The sequence below is a fragment of the Tupaia chinensis genome, unplaced genomic scaffold (genome assembly GCF_000334495.1).
Source record: "Tupaia chinensis unplaced genomic scaffold, TupChi_1.0 Scaffold000466_1, whole genome shotgun sequence".
NCBI lineage: Eukaryota > Metazoa > Chordata > Mammalia > Scandentia > Tupaiidae > Tupaia > Tupaia belangeri.
In genome coordinates, this window is record NW_006159975.1 from 285,276 (window position 1) to 309,313 (window position 24,038).

The window sequence follows — 24,038 nt, forward strand, 5'->3', positions numbered from 1 at the left end:
AAACCCCCCCAAAAAAAAAAAAAAAAAAAAGAGAGAGAGAATCTGTAAAATGAGACACATCTATATATGCATATACATATAACATATATTTACATATAGATCTGTAATATACATACACATGCATGAGTATATATACACATGCATGTGTTCGTATGTGTACTGGTAATGAAATTTTTGACAGCACTAATGTAAATTTATTATTTTCTTTTATAGAAATGAATATATAAGATATAAAACAAGGCATCATGTTAGTGTGCCTTTTTTCTTGGTACTGTATAAATTTCTATCATTAAATGAGTGAAATGCTTATAAACTATTCTATTACACTTTTTTGAGAGTTAGTATTTGTAAAAAAGTATACAATATATAAAACTACCGGACAGAGACCTTGAATAAGTAGATGAATGTAATCCTGTTGTCTGTATTCTGAGTGGTTCTATCAACCTTTCCTCTCATTTTTGATAGTTTTCTAGTGGTTAAAATCCACATTGTTATTCATAATAGCATTTCTATTGATGGATTAACTTCCTTGACCCTGTTTTGCAAATGAAAACTGAATACAGGCTAAGCTGTTAAAAGAAGCTGTTTTGAATCAATAGCTCTCTGAATCTTCTTTGTTTATCCTACTAAACCATCTCTCTTCCGCACTAAGTTTCAATAAAACCAAATGGCAACCGTATGACTGTTAGAAATATTTTGAACATCTTTGGAAATCAAAATTTCAACCATCTGAGAGGAACTAAAAAAGAGCAGATTTTCATTACATTCCTGTGCTTGGATACATTTCAAAGTGTATTATCATGCACCTGAACCTCGGGATTTTAAAAAATATTGGAGGGATTTCTTTTTATATCTTGGTCTTTAGTTATTCATTTGTAATGCTATGATATATTATAACATGTCTATCAAGTTCAAATTGTAGGACCTCAACAGCACTAATTTTTACCAACTAAATGCAGCTGAGAATTTGACGCTGTGCATGTATCTGAAGTTGCAATATATACCAAAGTATACTTATTAACCCTTGAATTTCATTTGCTTTCCAAAGGGTAAAGTTGACCTCATTCCATAAGCTTTAATTTTTAGTTTAGGAAATTCAAAGCATGAAAAGTATTTATTAAGTAGATAGTTAGAACCACGTTCAAATTTGAGAATCTACAACTATCATGAAGTTTATTAAGTCTCAACATCCCTATGTATAATTGTGGAAAGATAAAATTTTTATGAGTCTTTCATGCTTTTACACATCTTATGAATAGAGGTAATGACTGCCTTTGTCGTAGGCTATTTTTAAAAGGTGTTTATACAGTTAAGAGCCTTAGAAAAAATAACTCTTTCAGAAGCACAAGGTTGGTTTGCAAACAGCCTTGGGAAATAGAGATAGTGTCTCCCTCTGGAGCGAAGGGCAGCTATGCTTGCTGCCCTCTACTATAAGCATGACGTCTCCCTCAACATCTGAAAGCCAGTGTGCTGTGCATACCATAAAATATTCAGAGTCCTTCAACCAGGGTCTTTACCTATAATTCAGCTCCCTTCATGTACAGGTGTCACCTGGCCCTCTTCCCACTCCCTGATGGGAACAACAGGCAGAATGCTGATACTCTGGCTTCTGTTGTTTGTGAGAGTAATAAAGTCCTTTATCTCTGCCCCAGGGGGATGATATCCTCTTCCAGGATCCATGAAACGGTGCCAGACTAACTTGTTATCTCATGGTAGAGGAAGATCACAGACACCTTACAGTTCTTGACAATATGATTGTACTTTTTGTGGACATTTTACAAATGAAAGATTATGGTCACTTTATTCATTTTATCATATGATTCTGTGGTAAAATTTGATGGCACTTTAGACAGAGAGAAAATTGATGTTTGGTGAAGGTGAAGAAAAGCTTTATCTTATTAAGTGTCACACAAAGAGCACAGAAAACATGCATGCATGTGTGCATACCCGCTTGGGGGGTAAATATCAGGTAAGCACAGGCAAGCTACACTGAATTACAGCTTAAATTTAACATTCAGAAGAAATAATAGTGGCTAATTCTTACTGAGAACTTACTGTGTTTATGGTTTAGGAGGATAAACTATAAATACCTTTTTTTTGGAGAGATTTTTGCGATAGGGCACATGCGCTTGCCAGACAAACAGAGAGAGAGAGAGCGAGAGAGAGACAGAAAGTGAGAAATCACCCCCCCCCAGGGGGTATGGCCACGTCGCAATCCCTTCTCCTCCATTCTCCTCTTGGGATCTTTGGCATGCACTCACACATGCCCAGCTTGAGTTTAAGCTGCCTGGTCCAGGACTTGAAACGCGGTCGACTACATGGGAGTCCAGCGACATAGCCATTACGCTAACTGCTGGTCCCAATACCTTTTAAATACCAAGATAAGTACTTAGTATTTATCTACATGCATTCCTTATATTAACTTATTCAGAGGACTCATATTTGGGAATAAGTAAGCAGTATATTCCAAGGCATTGGATGAACCACTTTTGTATGTTAGAGAAAAGAATGGTAAATGAAATTTTGCCATCAAGTTATTTTAGAAACTACACTTTAAAAGTTAATTTACTTTTGGGACCAGCAGTTAGCGTAATGGTTGTGTCGCTGGACTCCCATGTAGTCAACCATGGTTCAAGTCCCGGACCCGGTGGCTTAAATTCACGCCAGGCGCGTATATGTGTGTGCCCAAGATCCTGAGAGGAGAAGGGAAGAGAAGGGATTCCAGCATGGCCATGTCCCCCTGGGAGTGATTTCTCACTTTCTGTCTCTCTATCTCTCTCTCTGTGAGAGAGAGATAGAGAAAGAGAAATAGACAATAGGGAGCAAGAGAGAGAGAAAGAGACTGACTGACAGACAGGAGCCCCCACCAGTGCCCACACATTGTGATCCACCCTTAGACTCCTCCAGCCTAGCTCACAGGCAGGCATGTTCTTATCCAGTGTTCAGGGAGGTCCCTGGAAGCACACTGAGGACCTCTACCATGTGGGCCCAGCTGTCTGAGCACTGTGCCATAACCTCGTTCAAGAAACTAGGTTTTATTCATTATTCAAATTACTTTTTTACAAAGGAAGCAAAATAAAACGATGATCATTATATCTGAATTGCCATGAACCAAGTATTACGTATATGAACTTATGAGCTCAGCTTTTGCCTTCATGTTCAGGATTAAAATTTAATTACATTTTTTAAATTTGTAGAACTAGGCCTACTCTTCAAATGGAGGCATTTTATTTAAAAATATTTTCAAAAGGTTTTGAGATTGTGAGTTGTGTTTCTTCTTACTGAAAATTTCAATAAAATTGCATCCTTGAATGGCTGAAAGAAAGGTTAAGTATTTGGCATCGGTTAGCAAATTGGTATTTAGATTTGGACACTGTAATTCACTCATGCATCAATGTACATAGTTTTCGAGTTCAGCAAGCGTTTTTCACTCTGGAAAGCTTATTACCATGATTTAGACAGGTCTTATGGGAACAGGATTTTGGCCAGTGTCTTCTCACTTCATAGTTAACATGTTCTTGCAAGTAGTTTCGAACTATTTCCATCGCTATTCTGCTTTGTGTGTGTGTGTGTGTGTGTGTGTGTGTGTGTGTGTGTGTGTGTGTGTGTGTGTGTGTGTGTGTGTGTGTGTGTGTGTGTGTGTGTGTGTGTGTGTGTGTGTGTGTGTGTGTGTGTGTGTGTGCGTGTGCTTGATAATCTTCATAAGTGGGTTTCTACTAATTTCTGAGGGTGCACTAGTTTAACAGATACCATAGATTTAATTCAACCTCAGAATATTTTCCTTAAATATGCTCCATTTCATGGATATGCTACGGTTAACATTTCACTGTTCTTTTTTTTTTTCTGTTTGATCAGGAAGTGTGGCAATAAAAATAATCATAATCCTATACCCCTATGACATCATGAAATATCCCCAAAGTTCTGTTTATATCATTTAATTTAAATATATATCCACTTACCAATGTTTAGAAAACGGAGGAAAATTATGATATTGCTAATAACTATTTACGGAGACAGAATCTTAACTTTGTTTTTGGCTTTACATATTAAAAGCAGTACATCCTTGAAGCTTCTCATTATGACATTGAAATTAGAAACTAAGTATGCTAAAACATTATACTGTCTACACTATTCTACATGCTGTGAATGGTATTAAACTATATGTATGTGTATATGTGTATGTATATTCCATATGTATTCCAAACTAAAATTTCTTTTTAGTATTATGCTTGAAATTATGCCCAAACTAATGTAGATTATTGATTATAAAATTGAATATGCAATTAAAAAGGAGGGACCATTTATGTTAAGAATAAAATGATCAGGACCAGCAGATGGCATAATGGTTACATCGCTGAACTCCCATGTAGTCAACCACAGTTCAAGTCCCAGACATAGCAGCTTAAAACTCACGCCAGGTGCATGTGCATGCTTGCCCAAAATCCCAAAAAGAGAAGGGAGGAGAGGAGACTGGTGTGTCCATGCCCCCTGTGGGTGATTTCTTACTTTCTGTCTCTGTGTCTTTCTCTGTCTCTTCAGTGAATGCACACACACTATAGCAAAAAATCTCTCTCTCTAAAAAAAAAAAGAATAAAATGATCAACTCAAACCTTGAAGGTGCTTTTAAATAGTTCGTATTGGTGTTTCCCTTACATTATGTATTAGAATGAGTTATACTTTGGAAATAAGACATATCTTTCTATCAGTTCAGGTTTGATCAGAGACTAGAATTTATGGGAGTGTTAGAGATGAAGGGATTTTATTGGGATTAGACTTTATAAGATCATGGGTATTGGAGAAGAAATTTGTGGAAGACTGTTTCCACTGAGACAAATAGTGGATTTGAAATTGATGCAGGAAACCACCACTGGCATTAGGGAAGAAAAGCAGTACATAAAGGACAATCTAGTACAGAAGAGGAAAAACTAGGACAAGCACTTGTCTTTTGCTGTCTCCACACTCCAGACCTCTTTGGATTAATTTGGGTGATCTATAGGAGAAGTTGGTATCTTTTACCATGAGCTGCATAAGAATGAGGACCAGGTCTTGTCCAAAAGCTAAAAAATGAGATCAAAAGAAAGCTGAAGGAGCTGCTGGACTGGATGCTGCCCATACTAACGAGGTGCCCAGCAGATCAGAACAACCTTGAGCGTATTGCAGTTCCACTGTGCCAACTGAACTCATGCACATTCTTCTTGTGGCTGACCTTAATCTATTTACAGGAAAAGTAATTCTAGGAAATGTAATTCCAACTTATTCAAGTTGGCACAATGCAATTCCACCACAACTATTGAGAAACAATTGTTGTATTTCCTGTTTGACTAAGACAATAAATCATGACATCTATCACTTTGATAACAAAAGTGATTTTAATTTATAGTCGTCCCCTGGTAGAGGACTGGGATTTCATGAAAATTCCGATGAGAAAAATACAATTTTCCTTTGTAGCAGAAATGTGCATAGATTAATAGTCGATGCCAATTTTATTAAATCCACTTCTGCTTAGCCCCAAATATAGGCTTAAACTCTATTAACTATGCCCTTAGAAGAAATGGAGAATTCATAATTGAGTTCTTGGCAATATGTATCAAATGACATGGTCTGTGTAATAGTGTGAAAGTTGAGCAGTCATGGAAATATCCAAACCAATAGAAATAATTGATTATTTTAAAACCAGAATAACCAGTTACTTAACAATTAATAAGTGATAGGCATTGTGCTAATTATTTTGCATAGATATACCATTAATCCCAATTTTAGTTGTAAAGATGGAGGCTCAGATCCTATGTGATTTTCTGATAGTCACATAGCAAATGTAAGATGCCTGCATAATTCTAATTCATATTTAATTTACTTTAAAGCATAAGATTAATACAAGTAACCATCGCCATGCTGTTTTTAAACTTATCATTACGATTTTATTCCTTTTGTCCTGTACATTTTTTCTTAAGTTTCGTGAGAATACTTTTTCAAATGTACATATTCTAAAGTTCTATAACTTAAAATTCTGAAGTTACAGATTTTAGTTTTATTTAGAGGTTTTATAAGTTCACACACACACACATGTTTTTATATATATATGTGTGTGTATTTATATATGTATGTGTATCTGAGTGTGTGTTTATATGTATATGTGTGTGTGATTGGGAGGATGCTGTGGTTTGAATGTCCTTCCAAAATTCAAGGTTGAGATTTGGTTATTGTTTTGCGAGGTTTCTTCCTCTTCCAAAGGGTGGGTTAAATAGAGACACCAGTAGTTGGAAAAAGATGCGAAGCACTGATATCACGTTGTTTATTGCTGAGTTCAAGGTGAGCTTGTGGAACTCTAATAGCACTCACAAGAGACCTCCTCCCTCTTGGAGCTTATAATGCATGTGAAAAGTGCTACAGAGTGGCTTCTTTCTTCTCAGAGCTCACAGTACAAGGCTGAGCTGACCCAAGCCAAGGGCAAGCCAAGGTCATTAGGACTGAGGCAGTAGAACTGAGGAGCTGAGGAGGGTTACCAAGCTGGCCAGTTAAAGGGGCTGCAAACAATAGTGTCTTATTGCCAAAACCATAGTACATGTACATAGGCATTACATTCAATGTAAAACAGCAAAGTCATGGGACCAGCAGTTAGCGTAATGGCTATGTCGCTGGACTCCCAGGTTGTCGACCATGGTTTGTGTCCTAGACTGGGCGGCTTAAAACTCACGCCGTGCATGTGTGCGTGCGTGCCCAAGATCCTGAGAGGAGAACAGAAAAGGGATTGAGGCGTGGCCATCCACGCTGGGGGGTGATTTCTCACTTTCTGTCTCTCTGTCTGGCGAGCACACATGCCCAATAGCAAAAAACTCTCAAAAAAAAAAAAAAAAAAGCAAAGTCATAATTACATAATAAGCATGCAAGCACAGTACAATTAGTAATATAAGTTGTTTACCCTGTGGCCTTCAAATATGGTAAGATAGGAAATGTAGGAGCCAGACTAAACCATCTTGACTCCATTTGTGGTACAGTTGTGATGGGATGAAGAGGGGGAAAACTTAAGCTGACTATAGTGTTAAAATGTGAGATCTTTGAAAAGAGATTTGAATTAAGGTCACGAGAGTGGAACCTCCATGATTAAAACCTGGTTGGGGGACCAGTAGTTAGCGTAATGGCTTTGTCTCTGGACTCTCATGTAGTCTAGTGTGGTTCGAGTCCCGGACACTGTAGTTTAAACTCATGCTGGGCGTGTGTGCGTGCGTGCCCAAGATTCCGAGAGAAGAATGGAGGAGAAGGGATTGTGGCGTGGCCATCCCCCCTGGGGTGTGATTTCTCGCTTTCTATCTCTCTGTTTCTCTCTGTCTTTCTGGTGAGGGCACGTGCCCAATAAGAAAAACCTCTCAAAAAAAAACAAAACAAAATAAAACAAAAAAACTGGTTGGTTTAAAGGGAGAGAGGCTAAGACAGAGAAATGGGAATACCAATGTGCTTTTATACTCTGTAATGTTACCCATAAGCCAGAAGATCCTCACCAGTGTGACCCCCTAGACCGCTAAACTGAATAAACCTTTATTCTCTTAAATTATCCTGACTCAGGTATTTTCTCTTAAAAGTAACAGAATGGACTGGAACAGAGGATTATTACATACAGATGTTATTAAAAAATTGGGAAAATGCATAACAAAAATATGAAATTTGTATAATTTTCTCATTTATATTTAATTCTGTACAAGCAGGAGGCCACAACATGGCTGACTGGGAACAAAGTTATATCATAATGTAAGTTCTATTTGACCAAAATCTTGTTTTAACTAATAAGAAATTTCAATGTCTTTTAACTAAGACCTCCAATAAGCCACATACTGACTTTCTCTCTTGAGTCAGTATTAGTTTCTAAGACTCCCAATAAAAAATACCATAGACAGGGTAGCTTAAATAACCTAAATTTATTTTTTCACAGTTTTGGAGGCTGGCAGAATAAGATCAAGGAGTCAGCAGGGTTGGTTTCCATTGAGCCTCCTCATCCTTGCTTACCGGTGGTCATCCTTTTGTAACATTTTCATGTGGTTATCTCTCTGTGCACTAATGCCACATATATTCCCTGTGCATGCAAACCTCTTTTAAGGACACCAGTCAGATTAGATTATGGCCCACACTAGTGGACTGATTTTAATTTAGTCACCTCTTCAAAGGCTGTATCTACAAATACAGTCACATTCTGAGGGACTGGGTGTTGGAGCTTCAAGGTATAAATTTTGAGGAGATGAAATTCAGCTTATAACAGTGTTTATAACTGTGTTTTAATAATTCATTAACCCTGTAGGTACATGACTTCTTTTGAATATTTTTAATATTGTAAAAGTTACTTCTTTCCTAACAGCCAAACTATAGGAAAGACAATTCTTTGCTACAGGGCACGTGCCCTCGCCAGACAGACAGAGACAGAGAGACAGATTAGTGAGAAATCACCCCCCAGGGGGGATGTCCATGCTGCAATCCCTTCTCCTCCATTCTCCTTGGGATCTTGGGAGCACACGCACACGTGCCCGGCGTGAGTTTTAAGCCACCAGGTCTCGGACACGAGCCGCAGTCAACTATGTGGGAGTCCAGTGACATAGCCATTACGCTAACTGCTGGTCCCAGAAAAGACAATTCTAAATGGAGTTCCAGCTTATCTAAATCGACACAATGCATTTCCAACAAAACTACTAAGAAACAATTGCTGTATAAGATTTCTTTTCAAGCTGCTTATAAAGTAGCTGAACTTTGGACATAAAAATGAAGGAGGAGGAGTGGGAAGCAGAGTGAAAGGGAAAGGAGGGGATGGTGAGAGAGGGAGAGAAAGGAAAGAAAAATGAATGTATATAGATAATATATATTTTTTTCTTTTGGAGAGGTTTTTGCTATAGGGTACATGCACTTTCCAGAAAGACAGAGAGAGGGAGACAGAAAGACCTATCCCTTCTCCTCCCTTCTCCTCTCGGGATCTCGGGCATGCATGCACACATGCCCGTTGTGAGTTTAAGCCACCGGGTCCAGGACTTGAACCATGGTCGACTACATGGGAGTCCAGTGACATAGTCATTACGCTAACTGCTAGTCCTCATATAGAGAATATTCTGTAGGCATTCTGTAATGGAGTGGGACTGGTATCAAGTACAAGTTCAGCTGCATAAAAGCCAATATTTGAAAGACAAGTGTTAATGGGAAGGAAAGTTAGCGTTGTTCAGGAAACCAGCAACCTGGAAAGTTGGAGACTAACATCTAAAGACCAACTCTGAGTTCTGGTCTGACAAAAAGGTCTTTAAAGGGACAGTTAAGGGAGCCTGTATGCTCTTTTGCCCAGCACAGTAGTACATAATTTCCTTGACCAGAGGAGACTTGTTAATGTCAGGGTTCTTTTTCAGCTATGGCTGGGTCACAAAACTTGATTATCCGATTTTTTTTTGTCTTTCTCTTGACAGAGAGAGACACAGAGAGGGAGGAGAAAGCACCTCCAAATTGTATATGGTCATGCTGCAATTCCTTCTCCACCATTTCTCTATCATGTCGGGTTTTGGGACATGTACATACACATTCCTAGCATGTTTTTCAAGATGCCAGGGTTGGGGTTCTAACTGGTTGTGTGTGGAGTCTGGCTCCCTTTTCCACTAAGTAACAGGACTGGACATCAGGATAGGAGTTTTATCTTCCTCAAGAGCATCTGCTTTTTGAATTGTTGTCTCAAGCTCTAGAATCTACAGCATCTCAAGTTCATGATGTGTTTTTGAAAGTTATAAAACACTGAGCAAGGCCTGTTATTTAAGAGGAATCTACTGCGCTAAGTTTTACATGGAATTGCTCTGTTGCCTTTTGTAGGCAGGTTACACCTGCATTTGAATAAATTTGATTGATTGGCACCCATGCCGCGAACACTAAATCTGGTTAAAGGGTCTCCCTGTATTAGGAGATATGCTGTGTGTGTGTGTGTTTGTGTGTGTTTTAATTCATTTTATCCATTATAGACAGCATATGAATGCTCAGGAGAAAGAAAAAGAAGCACCCTAAACAAGGTCTCCTCAGGGCATAATCCCCTTTCCCTGACCCTCCAGCTCATCAGGATCTTAGGTGTCCACATGTAGCTTGAATTGTTTTCAAATTGACTCAAAGATACAAACCCTACATATTTACATGGATTCCAGAACTACAGTTCATTTTGCTAGCAATGGCACCACTAGGTTGGAACAATTAAAAATATGTTAATGATATGATATCTTGTATCATTAATCATATAACTTCCTTTAATACTTTGAACAGTAAGCACTCCAAGTAAAAAACAAGTTAATTTTTGGCATTAGAAAGGACAGAGGGTACAAGGGAGGTGTATATGAATAAAATCGAACATTTCATTAAAATCCAGGCTTCATTTTTTCTCTCTTCCCCGAAGGTTGCAGCTTATAAGTGATTAAAGATAAAGTTCATCTTTCTTGTTTGAAGTGATGAATTCTGTTATGATAAGATATTAAATCTAGAGACAACTGGTGGAATGGTGGTTGGAATGGCTGGATCCCATATGTCGGCTGTGTAGTTTGAGTCTCAGACATGGTGGCTTGAGAAACAGGCCATGTGTGGGTACATGCATCCCCAAAATCCTGAAAGGAGAAACGGAGACGGGATTGTGGAGTGATCCTCTCCCATAGGGGATACTTTCTCAGTTTCCCTCTTCTTCTTTCTCTCTGTCTCTTTCTGGCAAGTGCGCACACCCTCTAGCAAATTTAAAAATTAAAATTAAGTACGCAAAATAATACTGTTCACTACAAATCTCCTTAGATTGCACATTTTCCTACCTGATGTAAATTGGTGATTTGCTTCAAGGCATGAGCACTAAGTACTCAGTATCTTGCATAAAATTGAAGACCGCAGAATGAGATTTTTTGAAATCAGAGTAAGGATTATGCCTACTTAATCATTTTTCTGGTTTGGCAGGAAACATATTTAGGTAGATTTCACATAATATTTTACATTTGTCTGCATTTGTTGGAATATGAGATGAAGAAAGATTGCACTGAGTACATATACTGGGCCACAAGTAAATAATGCCAATGAGTGATACTAATATAATAATTGATTATAGTGATAGCACAATCTAAACGAGAGCATAAGCCTGAAAGTAGATTGTACACTATAAGCTTCTCTGGCCCATGTGGAATTACTAAGCAAATTGCTTAGAGTTTCTTTAAATGGTAGAAAAGAATTGCATTGGTCTGGCAGCTTTGACTAATATCATGGTCTGTAGTGCCATTTTGACCAAGTCTGAGAGTTTCAAGTAATTTAAAAGAAAAATGTTTATAGAATCTTAAACAGTATTTCTATAACTTCAAAACAAAGAGTCAATTCAGAAGAGAAAAAACAGTCAAATTGGGCACTTAGATGAAATGAGTATTTAAGTAAAATACTTTGGGAACTGTGTTCAGAGTTGATTTATTTTATCATATCATCCAAACCACATTACAATTTATTGTTTTAAATTATCATAGGTTTAATAGTGATGTAATTCAATAAATATGACTATGCTTATATATTTAAATAACCAGCTATGAAATAATACCAGCTCTGTTATCTTAATTGAATGAGTATTTTTTTAATCCCTAAAATTAAGAAAAGTATTAAGGTGGATAGGTCAAGTAGTTTTATTATGCCATCATTCTTTCAAGTGAAGAAAATGAAGTAAAAAGTGGAAATGGATGGACCAGCCTACTGACTGTTTTTAAATGTGTATGTTAAAAAATTTCAAGTTACACATTCAACTTAGATGGCTAATACTGTAATTACAATGTGCTTATATCTTGATTAGATATAGTTCTTTGAAGAAAATCAGTTAACCTTTTTTAGTGAATGCTTGAGTATTAGGAAGATGACTACTAATGATCAGATCACCACTGTAATAGCATGAATTGAAAGGAAAAAAGACAAAACATTGCTAGATAAGTATGAAACTACTTAAATAGTGGGAGGGATAAAGTGAATGACAGGAGCAATCTCAAGGATTACCGTTTTGGCACGAAGATTCCAGCTTGCCAAATAAATTGACCAAAGAAAGAGAAAGTCAACAGATTAACTTCAAGAATTAAACATATTAGTGGATTTTCATGAAGAAACATATCCAACTTATTATGACAGGAAAAAAAGTTTCCTCTGTTTTCCCAACTGCTATGTCATACATTAAAAATTTTCTACATAAACTTCTGATAGGATAGAGATCTTTCTTTCTTTCTTTCTTTCTTTCTTTCTTTCTTTTTTTTCTTTCTTTCTTTCTTTCTTTTTTTCCTTAAATCAACTCTCACTGACCTGAGGCAATGTTGTACTCTGCCCATTTATTTTGGGCTCATTTATATTTGAACCAGAACAAGTTGTTTGATATAATCGTGAATTGGATCTATTTGAATAGAGATTGTTCGTGTTCACAGTCTTCTCTTCTTTTTTTCCCTTCTCTTATTTAGAGTAAATTTCACTGCTCCATCCATAATTTAAGAACATGCAAGGAGGTAATTGGAATTGGAGGTAAATTATATTCTTTTGTAGAAGGTATAATTATCGGAAGTTAGTTAAAAACACCTCAATTCTGCTTTAATTTTCATGCATGGAGCAGTTGTTTTGACAGATGGACGGACTTTATTTTTGTAACCGTCCAGGAAAAGTCTGTGCAACACAGTCTAATCAGTGCTACATATCTGTAATGTTTGTTTTTGAATCACTATGCATTTGGCTCCTATATCATTTTCTGGGGGTAGATATTTTCTTAATTTTTTTTCAGGCTAATATCCTTATCTATAATTCCTCTGCCCATTTGATCTGAATAGACGAGAAAAGCTTAGAAAATAAGTATAAATGACTTGTCTCTCAGGATAATATATCATTGCTCCTCAGGTGTGGCCTTATATTTTACTGGTTTGTATTACCTTTACTTTTGACTTCTAAGCTAGCAATTTATAATGCTGTGGGTCTGGAGTAAATTTCAGTAAAATATAAAAGGTCAGTATGGTTGCCTGACTCTCGGGAAGCCAACTTGTTGCTAAACTTGTCTGTGTATATCAAGTTAAATTCCAGAACGGATCAAGGTTTGAAAATGAATTCATTTTGAACTGATTACGCTCTCTTTATTACATTGTAAATCCGCCAGTGCTGAGCAAAGCAGCGAGCGCAGTAGTTTAATGCCAAAAAGTACATTACATTCTGAGTTTTAAGAATCGTCATGGTTCAAGAAAAGGTCAAAAACACTCTTCTTCTGTCTCCCTAGAGCAGAAATGTGTGAAGTGTGTTTCCTTTTTCTGCCACGCTTCCTTCTTTTTTAGAGGAATGTCCAAATTGCTTCCAAATAAAATGAATATCCTGTTTTGGAACACACAAAAACCCTTGGCCACAACAAGTTAGTGAATGAAGGCAAATGAATGATGGGATGGATACTCTTTTATGTAGGTTTTCTCTTAAGAACAAGTCCTTACTGACAATGTCGCTTTCAAGTTTTTTTCTTTCTTTCTTTCTCTGTTTAGTTCTTTTTAATTCAGTTTCTTCCTCTGTTGTTGATGAGTCTTCTTTCAGCTATTTTTAACCAATTTGGAAAGTATTTCCTTCCATTCCTTTGTTTCATTTCGAACATCTTTACACCCTCTAAGCCCAAGAAATTTCTCTCCATTCTATTTGCATCAACCCTCACTTCCAAATAATATTGAGCTAGCCTCTGGGCATGGCAACAGCACAACCTGCTGCCAACAGAGCATTGGATGGGGAAATGAAGGGAATCATTCCAGGCCTTAGGCCAATAGGGTGTGCCTAGATGCTTTGTAACACATAGACTTCGTTATCTGCATTCTCCATAGAACCCTTGGCCAGGTTTCGCAGCTAGAGTCCTGTGATTGATTTTGTTCCAACAACTCTATAAACCAATAGTTGTCATACTACAGTGATTCCTCTTCAACAGCTAATAGGAAACAAATTGAAATTAGGATATTCAGTGTGGCCTATTTCCCCAGTTTTCAAGAACCCTGACAGTTTTTTTAGTCACTAATTGCAAACTTCTAGTTTCCTTTGAAGGACATCGTTAGTCACTTGCAAATTGCTACTTAGTTCATCTAATCTATAAAAGATAGAAAGCCCACAAATGATATGATTCAGAATTTATTGCAGTTGCAGAGGTGACATACGTCTTTGTTTATGTTCACAAACATTTGTGCTCATAAAATATATTCTTCCATTTTTTATGGAAAAAATAAGAAATATTTTCTTTTTCTTATTATGGAGAACTAAGTTATATTCACAATTTTCTAGGAGACACTTATGAATTACTGATGGGACTAGAGAATTTGAGTTTGTATATAAAACTGCACTCATATCTTTAAAGGCATGGCAGATAAACTGAGGACCTGTTCTTTTCTAAAATGAACAAGACATCCATCTGGGTCTGCCATGATTATTTATTAGAATATCCATTTGCTTACCCATATATACACAGCCAATTTCTTGGTTTCAACATATGGTGCTGGAACTGGTTATTTGTAATCTTGAATACTGTAATATTGAGCCCACAATCAGGAATGATTGTCTTCATATCAAAGCAGGATATGTGGCCACCTACATATTTTAAAGTCAATATTTTCCTGAAAATGGCTTCTTTGCAAATGACTGTTTTTTTTTTTTTTTTCTTTTTCTTTTTAAGAGTGCTAATAAATCTTTTGGGTAAGACTCATGAATGGCTCATTTGTAAATGAGTTTATCAGATGTTTCCCCTTCCACCACCTCTTTCCTCTGCCGAAGTCTTCATGTCCTATCCTCTTGGGGAAGGAGGAGAAACTATCAAAGAATGAAAATTTTGTTGCTAAGAGTACTGAAAGTTAAGTTGTACCTGTTTCATGGTTTTACTAGGATATACTCCATTCAAAGAAAAACATCAATGAACATCCCCATACCTTTTAAACTGAACATTTTTTCCTCATAAAAACTTGCAAATCAGTTGATTTCAAGAGCATAGTTTTATGTTACAGTGTCCTACCAGAGAAATCAAAATTCAGGACCTTTATAGCAAAATAGTCCAAGCAATTATAGGTTTATTTTAGTTATCCTCCAAACTACTCAGCATATGCTATTAAAAAAGATGAGATATAACTGGAAACTTTTGTTATTTCACTTGAAACAACTTAATTCATATTTAGGACAGGGTGTCACAAAAATATCATCAGGTTTCATACTAGAAAAAAACAGTGTTGATGGACAGCAATTACTTGAATCTAAAAGTCCATGTTACTCTTACATTTGGTTAGTTATTCCTTATTTTATGGGGAGAATGAAGTTAAAACCAAAATTGTCAGCTGCAAATACAGAATACAAATGTCATGTGGAAATGTACTCAAATAATTATAACACCTCAGTTATAAACTCCAAGTTTCTATGTAAGTCTCAATGCTTTCTGACCTTTCACAGAGTGAAAGGTGAGAAGTCACAGGTCATACAGAATGACTTTCGGAATATAACAAACTTAGAAGTGCTAGGACCAAGCCAGTCCTCTATTATGTTTGCAAGGCTTGCTTGCACTGTATCCCATATTTTTTATTTTTACCTGCATTTATAGTTACATATTTGGTTCCTAATTTCAAGTGTTTAAAAAAATAAGAAAGCCTATCACCAATGACAAAATAATTTTCCATTCATTTTTATTATTTCATATATAAGCAATCATTTGATATTTTCCAAATGGGTTACGAATGATGTTCAAATTTCATATTTAATAGAAATTGGTATTATCCTTTATGTTACTTTACTTTTTAAAAAATTGAACTCAAAGTTGATTTTTGCAATGAAATTTTTATCATTATCTTATTTAGTGAATCCATCAATCAAATGATTTTTTCCTTTTCTCATTTCTGAGTTGTCTGTGATTATTGGTTATCTGGAACCTTTATTCTACTTTTGTACAAATAAATACTTGGTTGTCAGGAAAGTCATGATATGTTTTTTCTGTGCAAAAATGCATCATGGTTTTTCTGACAACCTAATAGTTTTAATGAAAGAGTTATAGAAAGGTATATTGACCCTCAAAGAGAAAGAAGTTCTATAATTTTAATGTGTATAATAATATGAATGGAACAACAGAATAAGAAACAGGCCCTAAAAATGTAGGGGAAAGGATACAAAAGAGAAGAAACATGTCCAAGCTGCCTCCCACTCTAGAAGCAACCTCCGTCATGGCTGCTGCTTGAACTCACTGGTTTTCCTTTTGTCTTGCAGAAAGAATGTGCTAATTTCATCAAAGTACTTAAGATGTACAATCAGACTCACTTGTACGCCTGTGGAACAGGGGCTTTTCATCCAATTTGCACCTACATTGAAATTGGACATCATCCTGAGGTAAAGCTGGTTTTTAAAAACTGGTGTTTATTCATGACTCCTTCCTATTCAAATGCTTCATTGCTAATGTCATCGGCTCATTTAGTTCCTGGTTCACTATTCAGTGAACCCACTTCTAATTCAGATGCTGTTATTAATTTTAATCTGTAAATGCAAAAAGAATAAGACCATCATTCACAATAACTGCGGAACAGGAGGAAGGAAGGAAGAAAGCATTTGTTTTCACCCTGGATTACGGAGTCCAATCCATTTTGCATGTGCAGCAGATGTCAGCAAACTGAATGTGTGCTGTGTTTTCATTCATTTGTGTATTGCCAGCTCTCCCCTCCATTTCCACCCTCAGCCAGAAGTGTCTGCCACCCAGTTGTTTTCTTCTGCCTTAAGAAAGGATTGCATACGTGTGCACAATGATTGGATCTCACGATTTGCTCAAAGTATTCACATTCATGTGTTTGATCAGCTAAGCTTTGTTTAGTATTTTTGATTATTATTTTGGTGGTATGGAAAAAACAAAAAACAAAAGAACATGTTTCTTTGTTTCTCTCAAAAGGTATTTCAGAGAAAATCTAGTGAGAAAAGTATAGGTAGATAAATTTAAGTAAAAAAGGGAAAAAAAGAAAAGTTGTTAGTGTTAAAAGCTACTTCAGCAAAATTGGACTTATCAGTAGCTTTCAATTATAAACCCTTTTATCATTTTTGGCACAAAATTCTAAGTAGAACAAAAGCAATCATGTGGTGAGAAAATCATGGTGACAGAATTTTCTTCCAAATTGGGATTCAGAAATATTCAACAAATGAAGGAATTGTCCCTGGAATATTCCTGGAATCCTGAAGATAAAATCTAATTTACACTAGTTACATCTTATTTTTTTTTTTTAGAGGTTTTGCCTCAGTGAGCATGTGCTTGCTGTAGGTAAATCCCACTTAGACTATAGCACAGTTTGAGTCCCAGACCTGGTAGCTTGGGGGAGACACTGGATACATGTACATGTGTGCTCCAAAATCTGAAAAGGAGAATGAACGAGAAAGGATTGCGGTGTGGCCATCCACCCTGGGAAATTATTTCACACTTTCACTTTCTCTCTGTCTCTCTCCAGTGAGCGCACATGCCCTATAGCAAAGACTAAAGCCAAACCAAACCAAAACAAACAATAAAAAATTTTTGTTCTACCTTCTTTATAAAAGGGAAAAAAAAAAAGCTACTTAGAAACTAAGTGGTTTCTAAACTAAACAACTATTATTATTTGTTAAATTTCATGAGCCTTGGGAAGCTTAAGATACTTGACCAAGGTCTCACCAGTGTATACAGTCATCCATAGATCTAATTCCCCTGCCACATTTTTTTCTACTCTCCGTCATAAACACATATATTATTCTCATTGACATACCCAAACTTTTAAGTAAATTGTAGCTTTAAGGAAAGACAATTCTACTTAAGTTGCCTGTTTCATGTTGGTGAAATTAGGAACACGTTCATGACCTTGATCCTGGAAATGTAATATCCTAGAGACTTAATACACTTAATTTGCACCTTCTGATTAAATCACTCACTCTTTGCTGTCTTCTCAGCTACTTTCTGTATTAATAAACCAGTTGTCCTAAAATGGGCCCAGAGTGATTGTTCCACTTTACTGTTTTCTGGAAATAGTTTTAGAAAACTACCTCCATGTCATATTGCACTTTTTACACCTATCAGCAATCAGGCAATGGAGTCAGGAATGCTGAGCTCCTAGCACAGATTAACAGAAAAGATATGGACTTTGGTTTCACATTTAGCTTCACATTTTGCTTGACAACTTATTAGCTGTGGAGCACTGGAAAAAAATAACTTCATCTCTCTAAGAGATTAACCTTTTCATGTATTTTATTTATTTATTTATTTGAGGTTTTTGCCTTAAGGAGCATGTGCTCACAAGAGAGAGACAGAGACAGATATAGTAAGAGGGGAAGTGAGAAATCACTCTTCTGGACGGAGATGACCATGCCACAATCCCTTATTCTCCATTCTCCTCCTGACATTTTGGGCACATACACACATGCCCCATGTTTCAAGCCACTGGGTCCAGGACTTGAACTGCAGTCGACCATGTGATAGTCCAGTTTCAACACTGCTATACCATCTGTTGGTCCCTCTTTATGTGTTTTAAATGAGGTTGCCTTATTACTTCTTACACTCCCTTCCAACCCTCCCAGCAGGGCATGACTCATTGACAGTTTTAGCAATAGAGACTCAAGTTCTATCCCATCATTGTTAAAATGATGTCCTTTGGCCTCAGACTCGAGGACTTTTATTCAACTTCAGTTCAGTACTAGCTGCTGGATTTGAAGCAAGTTATCAATATGTATTTTCTCTCTCTGTTTCTAATCTAGAAAGTTGTAACAAAAATAGTTTCTACCTCATACAATTGTGAGAGTTAAATGCTGTCCAATAGATAGTAGATGCTGAAAAAGGTCAATTACTGTTAGAAAATACATTTTTTAAATATAACTCTGCATCTTAAGCTGAGAGCTGTTGCTGTTACTTTTGCTAGTAACCGTCCCTTCGCCTCTTAATTGCTCCTCATTGCATCAGAGATTGTAAATCATGGAACTTGGCTCTCATATGTTGCTGGGTGATTCTGCACTTATTTTAATTTCCGTCATTTTAAAATTTAAGGCTTCCATTATTTTTATGGCCATTTAAATTAAAATGGAATATGTCATCCTTGCATTTTTATCATTTTTCCCATCACTTTAAGTTTTTTCTTCCCAAAGTTTCTGTTTAATAGAGTCAACAGTTTTTTCATTCTGAAACCCATCAGCTACTCTTTTCTGCCTTATGAGTGGATAGTTAGGGGAATGGAGAGATACAAGTCTGGAACTGTCCATTTACTCAGGATTTCCCACTGAAATAATAACTAAATAAAGCTTCCCATTTGACCTTCTTTAAGATAGAAGATGGAGGTGCAGGTATTTCATAGATATTCTGAAACTTACAGCCTTTGAGAATGGTCTTCTTTCAGAAGCTCAGTGATTTTGAATTGCCTGACAACTATAGATTGAGAAATCCTGTTCCAGACTGTTTAGGTCAAAGGAAGATGATTATGTAATTACCTGGGGAATTCGAGGCAGTCTAGACAGTCAATCTAGGAAATTCTGGAAAAGATATTATCAAGATAGTGCGTCTAGACTACATCAAATTGAATTTTTAATACTTAAGCTTTCCTAAGAGAGAATCTGATTTAAATTGATCTATATGGGTACTTAATATAAGACCCTTAGATTTCAACAGTTATGTTGTTTCTGAAGTTTGAAAAAAAAAAAAAAGTTAAGGTATACTTCAGACTCTTAAGCAAAGATGACAGTAATGAAAGAGTACAAAATAAAATTGCAATTGTGACAGGAGCCAGGATCGTTGGATTAGAATTCATAAGCTCTCATGAAGTTTGGATTTATCAACTTTTATTTGTAAGGGTGACTTTTGAAGAAAAAGTACAGATCTTTCTCTTGAGGCATTGCATATGTACTTTGCTGTTAACCTGCTTGACACGGCCTGAAATAATAAAATACAAATTCCCTTTTAAAATTTTTTCCAGAATTTACATTTTGCAAATAATTTTATAAGAAAGAAAGCCATTTCACTTTTGCTTTTAACAATATACGTGGACATTATAACAATTTTTTTTTAATTTGCAGTTTTTACCTATGAAATAATACATTGCCTTTTATAGAATTGCCAAGATTGCTGAAATCCCATTGTAAGAAATGGCTTTATAGACTTATCATTCTAGAGGGTAGAATGCCATAGAAGTAAAGACATCACTTTTGAAGCAAATCCATTCATCACTTAATATCTTTGAAGCTTACGGGAGAAAATGAACTGTTCCTCTTAAGCAATGATATGGTAGCTTGAAAAATAACCTCCAGTTTAGTTTTCTAGTTATAAAAATACACCACTTCTACTTTCTCTGCATTTATGAGTTTTATTCAACTGTCTTGAATAGTGTATTCCAAAATCTACTCTTGCTGTCTAGTGATGCCTTTTGACCACACACGGTATGTCATTGATTGCTGCATTAAACAGATTTTCTGTTTCCTGTGGCACATTTGGGAATTGGTAGACATATTAATTAACTCCAGTTCTGCACGATGTGTGTCAATCAATTCTTGGGTATCTGCCAATAGCACTTGACACTGCAGACAACTGCCAATGAGATCACATACTTCATACACATGTGTGTGTTTATCATAAAATGCATGCAGAGCTTATGGAAGAAATGACTCAGAGCTTGAGTACAGATGAGTTTTGCCTTTAAGCTCTCAGTATTCATGCCATTCAAATAAAAAGTGTAAGTCATCCTTAAGAGGCAGAATATTCCCCAATGGCTTATAGTATATGGTATTTCCCCTTCACATTTACATCTGTTAATAAAAAAAATGTATGAAGTTAGGAGGAGTATAGCTTTTCGAAGAAGTCTCTGCATGTTTTCTCAAATTCCAAATGGGGCTCTTCTCTGTACTGGCAGGAAATCTACAGAAAGATGGATCCAGATGAGAGCTGGAAAGTATTAACTCTGTAAATACTCTCATAATGTCATGATCTCAATTTATGATCGAACCAAAGGGACATTAAGAAATGCAATGAAGCTTAATGACTATCTCTAAGGTCATTTCTACAAATGACAACCAATATATCTACATAGGAAATAAAATGTTTTGTCTGGTTCTTCACTTCCACCAAGAATGAGTTTGCTTTTAGACAAAACTCTGAATCAAATACTTTTAGTAACAGAAAAAAAGAAAAAGAGTCAAAAGTACAAACTAAGACACTCCATAACCTTATTTAACATGTTTTAAATCATTATTATGTATTTTGACTTGATTGCTCTGAATAGTTGATATATAAACAAAATAATTTTGAGATTAACTTTTTTTTTCATTCTCTACCACTTATTTAGTTCAGTTGTGAAATGTGTTTTTTCTCACAGTATTTTGTGACTTTTTAAGGCGAAAATGCTATTTAAGTGGTAGGTAGTGTTCTGTTAACTAATTTATACATTTACTAGGACACCTTCCAGGCGAGTTCTCATTCTCAATGTATGATGCTATTTAGTTCAGTGAAGCACAAGTTTATGTCCAAAATAGATATGAAAACTGAGACATTCCAATGTCTTGGCAAAATGATAAGGACAGGTTTTCAGCTAGATGGCAACTTCCTGTATTCTTAAATCACACACTGGAGACTGTATTTACTTTGTAGTAAGGTAATCTAGGTGAAAAAAATCAGGGTTCTCAGGAAATTCCTTTCAGCTCTTCTCTATCTCCATCTGTGGCAGGGTGCTCTCATCTGTATTACTGACCTGAGCCAAAAGTGGTGAGAGTAAGAACGTAGTGGTTACTAGGTTTTTGTTCCCTAATCGTTCAAAACTGGCATCATGTTAGAAGATAGAACTGTATGAGTTACTGCATCTAATACATAATGCTACTATTTATATTCTACATTAAACTGTAAAATGATTTGCTGTTTGTATTTGAGGAGAAGCTTCACAATTTGTAAATCCTGAGAGAACTTAACAGCTCACCCATGTCTTTTTCCATGTACTATTAAAACTCTAAACTGTACATGTTATTATTAAGACTGTTTCTTCATGTTAGTAGACCTGGAGGTCAAGTGAGGAAGTAAGGACCTAAGCTATGATTAGAAATAAAGATGTATTTAAAACAAAATGCAAAATGGTAAACAGCAACTACAACAAGGAGATTCATCCCCCATATACTTTTCTTAAATATTTCAAGTCACATTTTATATTTTGACTCAAATACCCTGAATGTTTGGTATAGAAAAAAAAAATAATAATAATGAGCGAGAATAACAACCTTTTAGCTGCTACCAGTCATTGAAGTCAGTTGTTAAAAGATTGCCTCACAGTATTTTGCAACTTTTATTCCCCAAAATAGTAGCAGATAATAATGTAAGTATTAGCTTTCTTAACTTGCAAAATATTTTATTTCATGTTTTAGCACATATAGCTTACTATTAGTAGGGAGATTTGGACAAACTAAGAGGTTTTCTTAAGTCCATATTGGTGCAATGATGCTGTTATTAATTATTTATTATAAGGTTATATGTTGGGAATGAGTAGATGGCATAAGGGTTACATTGCTGGACTCCCACATCGAACGCAATTTAAGCCCCAGACCAGGTGATTTAACACTCATGCCAGGCACATGTGCATGTGTGCCCTAAATTCTGAGAGGAGGAGGAAAAGGGATTATGGTGTGGCCATCCTCCCTGCAGGGGTGATTTCTCGCTTCTGTCTCTGTCTTTCCAATAAGCATACATGCCCTCTTGAAAAAAAAATCTCTCTAAAAAACACAAACAAAAGATTTTATTTTGTATGGTGCTCAATTTTTTTTTAATGGCATTGCCATTCACAACAAATCATTACAGATAAGGACAAGATCATATGTCCCTAACAGTCACTTTTTCTATTTCTCATGATCTCCCAATAGCTAGTTTGGATCAGAAATGTTACATGTGTTAAAGCTTTTTGCCGATTATTCTTTCTCCCAGGTGTACCCTCTTTGATTGATTCCTTTGTACTCACTCCTCCTTATAGTCTATTTTCAGAGTACTTTTCTCTCCATAAAAGATTGAATTTACTTGTTGTCCATGTTAAATATCACAAAAACAAAAGAGTAGCACTAATCCCATTGCTGGCTCACCTCTCTGTACCTTTTTATCTTTCCTATCTCCATCATGGCCTTTTCATTGCCTCTCACCTATAGTTCTGTGGTTTTCTCTCCTTTAGCTTTTTCATCTTCTTACCTAAATTGCTTCCTTTGAGAGCCAAACTTTACGACAGTGGACATGCAATTTGGACACACAGATGAGAAAGAAGGTGTTAGTTGAGATCTTTAAACTTCAGAAAAATTGAAGAACTAACTTAGACTTAATTTGTACAAGTCAGAATATATTTTCAGATCAGCAAGGTGTCTCTAACTTGTTTTAAATACTGATATACAGTTGAATGAGTATATGGAAAAAAGTGATATAATTACATTTTAAATCATGTGGATAGCTACTTCATACTGTGAAAACTATTAAAATTTAGTGCACTTATTTGGTTGAAGTTTATAATCATGTGAGTGCCAAGACTACTTTAAATTTTTTTGAGATAGTGAGAAAGAAACAATGCCTGAATTGATATGCAAATACTATATTTATGTTAAGACCTTATTAGGTCAGAAGACTGTATAAAGGAAGATTTTGCTATGCTTGAAATAAAGAAAATTAGTGGGAGAACTTAACCATAGCAGAGCACCAGGTTAGAGCAGAATCGCCAACCCAAATGATTGTTTTGCCAACCCAAATGATTGTTTTCAGGATATATACAATATCATTGTCACATTGCCATACCATTGCTAATTTAATTGTATTTGTTCTCCAGTTTTGTTGACACTTTAAGCATGAAGGCATATATTTGGCCATATAATTCTATAAACTTAGTACCTATTAGAAAATATAATGTAGGGAACTTACATAAGGTGACATTTTGCATCAACTTTCAAGAAGATAGGACAATTTACTTCCCTATATTCATACCTGAGGACACTCTTTTTTGCCCTAGTTTAATAGCTTCTGGTCTATGTGTCCTCCTGACTCTCAGCTACTTCAGGCATAACATATGGCCTACAGGATTTTAATGCTGGTCTTT

The 24,038-nt window shown here is 36.0% G+C and overlaps 1 protein-coding gene across 1 annotated transcript in view; it reads left to right on the top strand.

Moving 5' to 3' along the window:
• The window catches only part of SEMA3A (semaphorin 3A), a 249,793-nt gene that overhangs the window by 75,039 nt on the left and 150,716 nt on the right, over positions 1-24,038 (top strand). The window contains exon 4 of the mRNA XM_006155760.2: positions 16,222-16,341. Coding sequence (XP_006155822.1) covers positions 16,222-16,341 — 120 coding nt within the window. The remainder of the gene's footprint in view (positions 1-16,221; positions 16,342-24,038) is intronic.